We start from the raw sequence: 13602 nt of genomic DNA on the forward strand, positions 1-13602 counted from the left end.
GACTGATCAACACTTTTGTCTTTTCCCGTATCTGCTGTAATGCCTTGTTGGCTGGGGTGTCAAAAGCTACCTTAAACAAATTGCAGGTAGTGCAAAGTTCGGCTGCTAAAATTCTAACTAGAACAAAGTTAAGAGATCATATTACTCCCGTTTTGGAGTCCTTGCACTGGCTCCCCATTAAGTTTAGGGTTGGTTTTAAGATTTTGATTACCTACAAGGCCTTACACAGGTTGGCTCCTCAATATCTGACTGATTTTTAATTCCTTATATTCCATCTCGCAACCTTCGTTCTTCTGAAACCGGTCTTTTAACTGTTCCTTCAACTCGTTTACGATCGATGGGAAACAGGGCTTTCTCTTCACTAGCTCCAAAACTTTGGAATTCTTTACCAACTGAGATAAGGCAAGCAAAATCTCTTGGCATTTTTAAATCTCAGCTTAAAACTCTTTTTTTAGGGTAGCTTTTAATTTAACTAATTGTAATTTTACATTGTGCTTATTTTATAGTCTATTTTTGTTGCTTTAATTTTAATCTTTATATTATGTGGTGAATTTTTGTTGTTTTATTTGCTTTTTATTTGTAAAGTGCTTTGAGATGTACTTTTAAAGGCGCTATAGAAAATAAAGGTTATTATTATATTACAGCTCGCTGGAAAGATGTATGGATTAAATGATGTCATTCAAAAACCGCAAACACAGATCCAGCTCCATAACATTCACGGTGTGTGACAGATTCATTTCAGTGGCATGCTATTATTAAAAATAGTGTGCCAAATTTTTCCAAATAGTTTTCCAAATTGTGGCTGTGGAATTAGATTATTATAACTGACAATTAGATTTTAAGGTACCAAACCACCTCCAATAAAGTCAAAGCAGGTTGAGTAAGTTATTAATAATGTGAGTTATGAAACATCGTATTGGCTCAACTGACATTTTACACATCACATTACACATCTTTATGTGCTGGAATAATATCAGGAGCTCTTAATCGTAGGGCTGGTTTGTAAAATACATTAGATGATTGTGGACATTTGAACATCACACCTATATGTGGTTCTTCCCCAAACTTTTGCCACAAAGCTGTAGTGACGTGACATACAGCTATGTACGGTGACCCAAACTCAGAATTCGTTCTCTGCATTTAACCCATCCAAAGTGCACACACACAGCAGTGAACACACACACACCCCGTGAACACACACGGAGCAGTGGGCAGCCATTTATGCTGTGGCGCACTGGGAGCAGTGGGGGTTGGGGGGGCACCTCAGTTGTGGTATTACTGACCAGAGACTCAAACCCACAACCTTAAGGTTAGGAGTCAAACTCTCTAACAGTTAGGCCACGACTTCCCATATAGTATAGTATATGGGAAGTATATGTATAGTAACCAGTTGTACAGGAAATTTTTACTGTTTAAAATTTCCCTTCACTGAAACTATGGGGCCAAAATCTGCTCCAGCATGACAATGGCCCTGTGTACTATCCATGAAAACATGGAGTGTTAAGATTGGAGTGAAAGAACTGAAGTGTCCGGCACAGAGCCCTGACCTCCACACCACTGAACACCTTTGGGATGAACTGGAGCGTTGACTGCAGCTTGGGGCTCCTCACCAAAAATCAGTGCCAAAGCTCTGGTGGTTGAATAAGCAAATCGCCACAATCCAAAATTCAATGAAAAGCCTTCCTAAAAAGAGTGCAAATTATTATAAAAGCAAAAAGAGGGATAAATCTGGAATGGAATGTTAAAAAATCATGGGCGTGATGGTCAGCAGTTCATAAACATTTGGCTGTATTGTTTACATTACAAGTTGCACCAATTTCAGAAAAAAATCATTTTGTGATCTAACACATTTGGCTTAATAATGAAAAAGTGCATAAGATGGATGAAGATTGTACAATATTGTTCCTGATACAGGATACAGGATATTTGTTCCGGGTTTCTTAGTGTTTCTGAGTGACTTCAGCCAAGCAGGTCAACACTGGAAGGCTGCACTGGACAGCTGGCAAATAACTTAAACACCAATGAAACAAAAGGAAAAGCAAAAGTTGTGACAAATGTAAAGTCACTGGGAAATGATGTGTTACTAAAAACGTTCTATATATTATAAATGTTTAGTGTCATGTTATGGGAACATTATGGTTTCATTTTATGGATATGCTAAGTTTAATATCCTGTTTATATCTTCATGTGAACCAGTGACAAAGGAGCCAATGGGTGAGTGAATGTGTGTGTGCGTGCGAGTGTGTGTGTGTGTGAGGGAGAGGGAGGGGACTGGGAGAGAGTTCACTGGCAATGACTCAACTTGCCTCATCAGGCATACTTTCATAGACTTTTGTAGGTCAAGTTTGCACAGTGGGATAGGAAAGTCAGGAATAGCATTTATCAACCACCTGTTGCTGCAAGTGGCTATCTAAATTAAATCAAGGCCAAATTAAGAGGCACAGAAGTTTCAATGGAGTATTCAGAAATTCAGTCATTCATGAACAGTAATTCTTATGAGGGTTAAATATCTTCCGCGGCCTGAGTGGAATATCGTTCCACGGAATATCGTTCCATCTTTTCTGGAGCTTGGGTTTAAATGCTTTTTTTTTTTGCATTGTTGTCTTTGTTAGTGTGTTTACTGGGTAATATAAAATATCTTGTTTCCTCTCCGCTGCTAATAACTTTTTTCGAATGCTCTTTTTTCGAATGCCACTGATAGAAAAATTCAAATGTCAGTCTGTGAATAAATTAACCAGAGTGTGTGCAGTGACGAAGAAAGAGCCGCTGATATGCGATGAGCAGACAGTGTGTCTATTATTTTTCAAGACTAGCAGTGCATACAGACACACAAAATGACAAATACAGAGGACATAATCAAACCTCACACTGACTCCAGAGGAGAGAGGGAGTGTGTGTGTGTGTGTGTGTTAGAGAAAGAGAGAGGGAGGGAGGGGAGAAAAGAGAGGAAAATTAGAGAAACAGAAATACAAGAGCTGACTTCACTTGGAAAAGAAAACCAGCTTTGTTTCCCAGCTTTTCATCAGTGACGTCCACGCAGTGCAATCTTTCATTTAAGCAGCTGTGCTTTTGGCTGTAGACGGATCTGGAATTCCCTCTTCCCTCCACCCCACTAAGATCTCCACTTTCTGCTTTGTTTCTCAGCCTAGCTCATGTACCACACACTCGCATCGGTGCATTTGTTCCAACACTCACATGTTAACTCTCCTGCTTAATACACAAACTAGACAAGATTTAAGAAAGTTCCTAAAGCTCTAAGCTCTGAGCACATGAGCACAACAGCTGGCTTCCATTACTCCTCTTTATCTGCTCTGTTTCATGGCCTAGACAACCTCCCCCTCCTCACTGATTCCTTCTTCCTGCTCGCTCCCAACTTGAATGCATACAGAACCTTCTCCATGATCTACAATCTCTCACTACATTAATTGCTTACATTTCCATACACAGCCATCTCAAGGTACAGGAAGAAAGAAAGATAAAGCATGAAAGTGGAGCTGGATTTCCCTCCAGCAGCAGTTTTACGGTGAACCCGTCTCTCAAGTGCGAATCCAGAGCTACGCTACTGCGGGTAAAGTCTTGGTTTATAGCTGTATGCTCAAAAGCAATTAAGCTTCGCAAGAGCTGCTGATGAATGGATAGCTGGACAAAAACGTTTAGACCCGGCAAGACTAAAATATTGGAAGATTATTAGAGATAATAATTATTGAAGATTATTAGCTTTTCAAGAAGACACTAAAGTCTCAAAACAAACCCAGACAAACTTCATGGCTATGTAGGACTGCAAACAGGTTCTTAGGTTTATTGAACATTTTAAGCTTTTAGAGCCAATGATAATACACAATATGGAGTTTTAACACATTAGGTTTAAAAATATTTATAAATATAAAAAAGTATGTTGAGTATGTTATAAGAACCTTTATGGCATAATCTTGATATACTAAGTAAATGTAGGCTGCTGGGTTCTGGAGCCCCGTATAGATATGACACTGTGCTAAGTCAACAACTGTTATAGTTGGTTACAGTTTAACACATGCTCTTGCCTCATGAGGAAGGGGGAACCCAGATTCTTCTGGTACATGCTGGAATTTGTATTAATCCCATTTGGATAATAAAATAGAGTGATAGAGCTACATTTGTAGCACAGTAGAGTGACCGAATCTAGTTCTTCAACATTTGTGAACATTGTGGGGCATCAATCATCATTGACTAAGCAAATTAATCAGGTGACTTCTAGAATCTGCTTAACATGTATTAACCACCTTCTCTGCAATGAGCTGGCAACACTGGTGACTATCATATGCTGATACAGCTGAAAAGAAAAACAGCAGATGTTCCCATTTCCAGCTTATATGTGATATTAAAATACATCCTGCTAATTAGCCAATAAAAAAAAAACTAGCTATAACTATCGGAATGTAACACAATTAAAACGAACTCGTTTTCATTTTAGATGCCAATTCTTCATTAACAAGTGCATAGCATATCAGTATCACATAAAACTTGTGGAATGATTGCTTGCATAAACTCAACAAAAACAGAACCGTTGCCTAATATAAGCATTTCGTTCACATTTTATTATTTGGGAACTATTTCAACCTATAACAGGATGTCTGCCAAATATCTAGGTTTTTTTTTTGTATTTAAAACAACATTCTAAAAATATTCCCAATAATATTTGCTTATATAGTCTCAGACGGTTTGCCAAAGGCTGTGAACAAAACAGACAGACAGACAGACAGACAGACAGACAGAGGAGTGATTCTCGAGCATTGACATTGTGGAGTATATGTCGTTATTGTACATGAGTATCTGAATATATGTGAAATTATTCAGGGCATATTATTATGATCCCTTTTATTCATTATATTTTTTTTAAATATTACCAGTTTGCAATGTAAAATGGTGTGTGTGTGTGTGTGTGTGTGTGTGTGTGTGTGTGTGTGTGTGTGTGTGTATACGCTTGTTAAGCTTTATAACAGACAAAGAACTAAACAGTGGTTTGAGGAGGAATACTAAGGAAAAGAAAGCCTTATGCACACTCAGGGATCCACGTGAATCTAATCGTCCCATTACACAAAGTAGATTTGCAAAATGCAATTAGCTCTAAATTAGATATAACTGGATAAGCAATAAGAAACACCTCTGATACTGTGTTTTGAGGGGTTTCTAGGGGTTTTGACTGTCTTCTGGTTCTACAGTTGTGTAACTGTCTTGGATCTGTAGTCTTAAAACTACAGAGCTCATCAATGCTACAGCAACATGACAGTGCTGGGGATAAACATGCATGAGATGATGCTCACCTCCTCCTGTGATGCATAGTTGGGTGCCTCTGGGTTCACGGACCAGTAGCAGTAATCAAAGGGAAACTCTAACAGCCTCTCTCTGGAGTCACCTGGAGCCTCAGTTCGCACATCCATACGCCCATCCAGCTGTAAAAAGGAAATTACTGGGAGTGAGTAAGTGAGAGAAAAGGAGAGGGAGAGAGAGAGAAACAAGAGAAGGAGAACTCAAGACCCAGAGGCAAGAGTGTGAAAAATGTCATATCTCCAATGCCAAAGCTCTAACAGGCTCTGATGAGGTCATATCCTATGAGAGAGTGTATTTAAAGCATGAATTACTGATACTAAACACATGTGTAGCCAGCTTCCTTTTATTATTCTCTTAAGCAATAATGACAGATTATAACTCATAACGTACAAATTTCCGCTGAAGCCTCATTTGCAGTTTAAGATTTTGAAAGAAGTAGCTGGACCGTTTCTCTTGTAACTTTTACTACACTTTATAAAATGATGCAAAACATCTAAAGATGCACAGCCTGCCTATGGGTGGTCGAAAGCAGATCCTACGACAATAATGTTCCACTCTGTTCTAAAGCTCAACAGAAGAAATAAATGATTTGACTACACATGAATGGCTCTCTGCTGACATTTAGAAAACCGCTGTTCCATTTACCGTCAGCACAAAGCAGTAAACACATCGGTGCAAATGTGAAATGCACGCACACACACACACACACACACACACACACACACACACACACACACACTCCTTAGCAGTTTATCAGCTATTAAACAGACCTGACCTGCATCAATGGCCATTCAGCTGTGTCATTTACTGACAGTGTGCCATGTCTTGTCGTGGTAAAACAACAGGGAAAGGAGCGTGCGGAAACATGCCACTGGTCGCTAATGGCAACGGTGTGTTTGCCTCAGTGGTGAAGTACTTTCCTGGCTCCATTCAGCATGCGTTACCTCACAACTCTACACTGCTTTACTACACACATTAAATCTCTGCTGTACGGTTTAGATCCAACATTTTATACAAGTTGAGCTTAAGAAAAAGTGCCTCATTACTGCAATCTGTCTGCTATTCAAATTTTACAAGATTTCTAAAGCAGGATGTGTATTAATACTGTTAAATCTGATTCTCTGCATGCTAATGTCTCACTAAGAAAACCATCAGATTGGACCAGCCTCATGTTCTACATCCTATATCAATCAGACTGGAAAACCACATCCAAGATACTAGAAGCTTTGTAGAAGTTTTCCATGACTCTGAACATGCTGCTTAATAATACGTTAATAAACTCTGACTGATGGCTCTGACAGAATATAAATGCTCATGTTTACACATCAATCGGAATAGTAAATTGATTAAAGACAATCTGAATACAATTTCATTTTGGGCTGAGTGAGGTGGGAAATCGTTTAATTAACCTGTTAAATAGATCTGAATACTTTATCAGGATCTAAACGTGCGTTCTACATGTGTAATGAATATAATTGTGAGGTTGGCCAGTAACATGGACAGCTTTTTAAGGCAGAAGGGTGTTAAGCATTTTAAATTCATCAGCAAGGATGTAGAACATAGTCACAGTACAAAAAAACTGGGATTGTGGTGGATGATGAGAGAAAACCTTTAATCCAATGTGCAGTCATTCACAGACAAATTCCATCACTTGACCTTTAATTGTTCAGTTGCATAAATGAGATAAACATGTAGCGATGCAGTTCATTTTAAATCTTCAATGTGTGTGAGTGTTTGTGTGTGTGTGACTCCAGCCTTGTATATCCTCTTGTCCTGTATGTGTATAAGCCAATCCATGTTTAGCTATCTCTAAATAACTCCTCTTGGGACAAAAAGCTAAAGACTTTGGTTTTGTTTCCTCCCACTTTCTCTTTCCACACAACAACAGTTAACCCCAACACAGCCTGACTTCTAACTCAATGCTCTGTTCCCTCCTTGAGATCCATGAAGCTGTCTACATATGATTTAAAACCCTGATACATGATTACTTGGCATCAAATGTCAAGCAATAGCTCAGGTCATAGACCTACAGCTGAAGTAAACCATCCACGGCTCAAGACAGAAGGACAATAAGGTATTTTTTACACTGGCACTCAGGTAATGGAATGTAAGTGTCAGTGGTTCCATCCCGGTATAATGCACAGCCACATCTTCAGTAAGCACTTGAAGCTTGGTGTGATCTCTTATGCTAGAGCATTATGACTTCTGTAACTGTTAATATCCCGACAGTAATATCTATATACTGAAGGGATGATGCAGAAAACGTGAAAGATATGTTTATGTCTGTTTATACACTTCTCATGTAGATGAGACTTTAATCATGAATTCACAAGATACATTATTATCCTGTGGCCTTAGTTACTGTCGCGTGTCACACATTTGAGAGTAAAAATAGCCTTGTCCGTATTCTCCACTATGATATACACTAGTGTTTTTTTGGAAAAAGATTCTTTTTTTCCCTGTTTCTCTGACTTCATACTGTGCACCAGTTCCTCCTCAGCCTGGTTATATTTACACTCACCATTTATAAATTGGCTGACCATTAATTATCATGTAGGTAATTAACAGTTGTGACAAAGACTGAACATATAAATACAATTTACACACACACACACACACACACACAAACAATATTATTCCCTGAATAATTTCACATTATTATACAGATACAATAACGACATTATATAATACTCCACATGACACAATAATAACTGAATTTACACAAATTCACAAAAACAGTCATTGATCTTCCAGGTATCAACACACATAGTTCCATTTGTGAAAATTGAGTTATTTCATACACCTGAGCAATTGAGGTTTAAGGGCCTTGCTCAGGGGCCCTGCAGTGGCAACTTGGTGGACCTGGGATTCGAACCAGTGACCTTCTGATCAGTAGTTGAACACCTTAACCACTGAGCTACCACATCCCACATCCCAAACCTGAGTTATTTTGTCTTGTGTATTAGCTTGGGAAACCTTATTTATGGCGGTACTAAGTAAAGAAAAAACAAAATGCAATCCTTCTTCTTATTGTTTTTTTGTAACGATTAACATTTTGCAGATTCTACAAGGTGTATAAAAAAATAGGACCCCAACTGTATATGTTAAAAAACCTTTTTTCAGATTTTTTAACATATACAGTTGGGGTCCTATTTTTTATGTATTCAAATACATTACTGCACTGTAAAATACAAACTACTACAAAAACAATGTCATTAAAATTGCACTGTTCTGTACTGATACTGTGAATCTTGAACCTAATCAGGATCAGTATTGTCTGTACATATACTTATATAGCAACATATACGTCTTTAATATAACAATTAGTTACAAATGTGCAAATAACCACGATAGTTGTGACTGAATCTATTTGTGTATAACAAAACTGTGTTGTTCTGAGGCTGAGCATAAAGAACAGACACAACTTTGTGGCCTCGCTTTCTGTCACACACAATAATCCCACAAATCAGGTTATGTAGCGTTGGTTTCAGTCCACACACAGAGCTGGAATTCGGGGATGGAGTAAGTGCATTTCTACACTGTTTACTCGTCTTTAACTACATGGCTGTTATGTGAGTAAGTCTGTGTGGAAGCTTTGATGAGGTGACTACAAACCAAATGTTTGTTTGTTCAGTGGATGCTTTCAATAAACACCAGTGTAATGGTGCAGGAAGTGGACACTCTCCTCTAAGCTTCCTGTTAACATGATCAAGCCTGAGACTGCATCTTTTCCTTTTAATCCTGAATGCGTGTAAACAGCAGCACTGCTTTATTGTATTTTATAAAATTCCCTGTGATGTATGGCAGCTACATTCTGGCAACACAGAACAGATAGAGAACTTACCTTGACATTTCTTACTCTCACCACTTTGTCCTCCACCTGTACAGCTATTCTCCCTCCATCCACTCTTTCCCTGAAGGACAAGACAGAAGAAAGTGATAATCTGACATTTACATTTCTGGGATTTAGTTGACAGCCTTATCCAGAGTGACTTAGATTTTATTTTCATTTATAGAACTGAGCAACTGATGGTTAGGGGGCCCAGCAGTGGCAGCTTGGTGGGGCTGGGATTCAAACTCATGACCTTCCGATCAGTAATCTAACACCTTAAACACTAGGCTAACACATCCCACATGACATCTGATATAACATCAAAAAAGTACGTATTTAAACCAAGACCATGACTTTCTGTTCTTTCCAGAGCAAACTGCACAACACTTTTGTGCTACTAGACAGGTGAAGATTTAGATTTAAGCACCTTTACATTCTAATACGGTGCTGTTTCCAGAGAAGGGATGAACAAACCTATTTTTAAAAGTGTGCAGTTGTTGATTTGATGTGGAGGATTTCCTGTGAGGAGATATGTATATTTAGCTGTTTTTAAAGGAGTCTTCAGTGTCAGAACTTAACGCTTGTGTGGTGTTCAGGTCACATTGAGCAGTTTTATCATTTGTTGGAAATTATCTGCATTTCCAGATACATTATTGTGAGCTGTATTTGATAGTCATTGACTGCAATAACCTTTTGTTTCTCAATTCTATATATTTCTATATAATCAATCAATTCAAAATAATAAACATTAATTGAAACATGGTTTACACAAGGTTTAAATACAGTATGATTTCTTACACAGATTATAACATTATCATGAAAATAAATAACACTTTCGATATCTTTATTGTTTGAGACTGAGATAAAGACTAAACGTGTAAAGGAAATCATTCCATTGTTATTGTTATTTACAACGTGCCAAGTGGAGTTACGTAATGATTGGAGTATGCTTGTTAACCCACTACAGCAGACAGATTCAGACAAATTCCTCACATTCATAACTACAAACATTTTCTATTTGTTCAAAGTAGTTACTGAATACTAGGCTTTATACGAAACTTTACGAAGATAAGCCAAAATAAAATGCTTTTACTTTAAAAGGCAATAGTCTTGAAATTGCTCCCGAGGGATCCAAAGTCAGGAGTCGACTCTATACAGACGAGTCAAAACAGCGTGAAGTGGTTTGTATCTGAGACTCTACTCTCTACTCCTTTATTATGCTGCACTGCAAACTCAGAGTGTGTCAAACAGACATGAAAACACATTAGTGAACAACTCCATGAGCTGCACAGCTGAGGGAAAGCAGACTTGCTGTGTGTGTGTGTGTGTGTGTGTAAGGGGGGGTGAGAGAGAGAGAGAGAGAGAGAGAGAGAGAGAGAGAGAGAGAGAGAGCAAGAGCAAGAGAGAGCGAGAGAGAGCAAGAGAGAGCAATAGAGAATAAGAGTGAGTGAGAGAGAGAGAGAGCGCAATAGAGAGTGAGAGCTAGGACAGCTGTGTGTGCATTCCAGCTGTTCCAGACTGATGCAAGAGATTGAAATCTGAAGTCCATCCCAAAACTGGGTCAGTATAAATTATTAAATACTGATTTTTAATTTGTTTAAAAGCTGTTCAGGTCTGCAGTGTGTATCAGAGCAAGGATTTAATTTATACCCCACAATCAGTACCAACAGATTTCCCTTTCTCTGCCAACCCTAAAGGCAGCCCTGCCTAAAACCTCAGCAGCCTGCCTTCTCATCTCCTTGTCATGAGGAAGATTTATAACAAGACTCATGCATCAAAACCTGTTCTGAAGAACATAATATAAACCAAGATATTTGTGCAAGATTTCCATACAGTGTGCTTCTGACAGAACTGTGTGCTTCTGTGTTAGCAGCACTAGCTTTAGATCTTGTAATGAGTTTTGCTTCTCTCTCTGTTCTTCCTATAACTGTCTTTCCCTTGTTTCTGGTTAGTTGGTGGAAACTTGCTGGAAGGATTGCGGAACTTATTTATCTTGCTATTTATTTAACAGCTGAATACACTTCTGTTCAGCTTCACTTCTAAACTAATTTAGATTCAAGCGTATGCCAAATAAATAATTGTAAATGTCAATGAACCACAACAGAAGCCACTACATCTAAAAAATGTGGTTTTGTTTCGACAAACATAGGAAGTACTGAAAAGCAGGAAGCAGACCCTATTGTCACTGTGCTCTATATAAAACTAGGCTTATTATAAAGACACATCTATTTGCATAACCGGAACAGTAAGACACGAGGTCGTCCTTTGTCATGGATAGACAGTTTGTGGGGACATTTAAATAATGCTGCTGAAACATACAAATTGATCTGACTCGGGTCGAGCCGGTAGACCGACTTTTAGTTTCTGCTGATCCATAAATGTTTGATGTTTGATAAACTCTTTTCTCTCCTTTCTACCAGCACCATACGGCTTGCAAAGATCTACCAGAAAGATCTACCAGCTATCTACCGGTTTGACCAGCCGGTGGACGGTCAGACCAAGCATGATTTTTTCAGCAGTTGAGACCTCTTACTCCAGGCGTGGTTACTCCTATCTGCTGGTACAGTAGCATTAGGAGTTTGGGTAAAGTGAAATGTGAGTTCTTTTTAGACTGAGCTGGAAATGGCCTTCACCCTCAGAGTCTCAACTCAACATCCTGCAGTAATTTAGCTCATGCTGGTGGGTGGAGCTACCCCATGTCTGGGGTAATAGGGCTGTTAAAGAGCTGAGGGGGGGAAAAAAATAAAGCACATTTTCCAACAATATAATAAAGTAGCATGCAATTGCGTCTATAACGTAAAAAAGCTACATTTATATGCAGTGGACCTCGAATTTAATAACAAATATTTGCTGATATAAAAAAAAAAAGTAAACTCTTAAGACTCAGAGAAAAACAAAACAAAACACCAAACTTTTACACCTATTTTACTTAGTATCTAAATAAACACTTCATTTTTAGGACAAAACGTTAAAAGGAAACTTACAGCTTTAGCTGTTTTGATATCAAGAGGCAAGACGATGAACCGATTCGTTGAGTCGACTCCAATTCCCACACATAGCAACACCAGCAACAAAAGCTCTCCGTTGGCACTTTTAACAATAATATCTTTAATAAAGTCCAACAGCATTTGCGTTAACACAACAGGGCTTTCTTTCTGACTTACCTTGAGTTTAGAGGACGGACTCGAATTGCGACTTTTACGTTTGCCATTGAGGTTTTAAACAGAACGGAGGAATTGAAATAAAGTGTCGAGTCAGAGTCTGTATGTGGTTAACTGGCAGCTGAGAAACTGTACATCCTGATCAAATGGTGGTCGTCGACGATGAGAGTTAAAATCCATGATGTTTATGGCAGTGAAGGAAAAAGCAGAAGAGCTGATAGAGAAACTACACTGAAGCTGAAACAGGAGACCCAGGAGGAGGAGGGAGGAGATCACAGGCTCTGTGGCCAACCATGTGCTCACTCTATACACTAATAATAAATAAGCTACAGCCAAGTTTACTAAATAGCTCTTAAGTGCATTTCTTTAACTGAAGTTTGCTGAACTGTCCCAGTATGTGAATAATGATATGATAAAAAGCAGATGCAGTAGATTTCCAAATATGCTTCATTTAATAATCAAAGTTTGGATCTATAATATTGCATTAATAGAGTTCATTTGAAAACAAACTGAAACTTCATTTAAAAAAAATAAATATATATATATATATATATATATATATATATATATATATATATATATATATATATATATATATATATATATATATATATATAATAATCCATTCATCTTCAGTGACCTCAATATCCTGGTCATAGCCAGTGTGGCTCTGAAGCCTATACCCAGAAAAAAGACACAAACACACACACAGACACACACACAGAGACAGACAGACACACACAGATACAGACACACACAGACAGACAGACAGACACACACACACAGAGACAGAGACAGACACACACAGAGAGAGAAGGACAGACACACACAGAGACAGACAGACACACACACAGAGACAGACACAGACGCACACAGAGACAGACACAGACATACACAGAGACAGACACAGACATACACAGAGACAGACACAGACATACACAGAGACAGACACAGACACACACACAGACAGACACAGACACACACACAGACAGACAGACACACACACACAGAGACAGACAGACAGACAGACACACACAGAGACAGACACAGACAGACACACACAGACAGACAGACAGACAGACACACACCTCAGCTCTGGAACTCACTTCCATCTGAACTCCATAATATTGTTTCTCTTTCATTATTTAAATCTCAGCTGTTTAGTTTAGCTTATTCTACACCATAATTTGTACTGCTGGTCTAATTTGTATCGCAATGTAGCTATTCGATTTTGATTGTCTTTGTTGTTTTTTGTACGGTGACCTTGAGTGTTCAGAAAGGCGCCTTTAAATAAAATGTATT

The 13602-nt window shown here is 38.4% G+C and overlaps 1 protein-coding gene across 1 annotated transcript in view; it reads right to left on the reverse strand.

Annotated features, from left to right (window-relative positions):
- The window catches only part of stard9 (StAR-related lipid transfer (START) domain containing 9), a 35432-nt gene extending 22870 nt beyond the window's left edge, over positions 1-12562 (reverse strand). Inside the window, exons 1-3 of the mRNA XM_060879941.1 lie at positions 12304-12562; positions 9152-9221; positions 5301-5429 (exon numbers count right to left, since the gene is read on the reverse strand). Of these exons, the coding sequence (XP_060735924.1) occupies positions 5301-5429; positions 9152-9221; positions 12304-12350 (246 nt within the window). The 5' untranslated portion in view covers positions 12351-12562. The remainder of the gene's footprint in view (positions 1-5300; positions 5430-9151; positions 9222-12303) is intronic.
- Positions 12563-13602: the final 1040 nt, after the last annotated feature.

The sequence above is a fragment of the Tachysurus vachellii genome, chromosome 10 (genome assembly GCF_030014155.1).
Source record: "Tachysurus vachellii isolate PV-2020 chromosome 10, HZAU_Pvac_v1, whole genome shotgun sequence".
Lineage (NCBI taxonomy): Eukaryota > Metazoa > Chordata > Actinopteri > Siluriformes > Bagridae > Tachysurus > Tachysurus vachellii.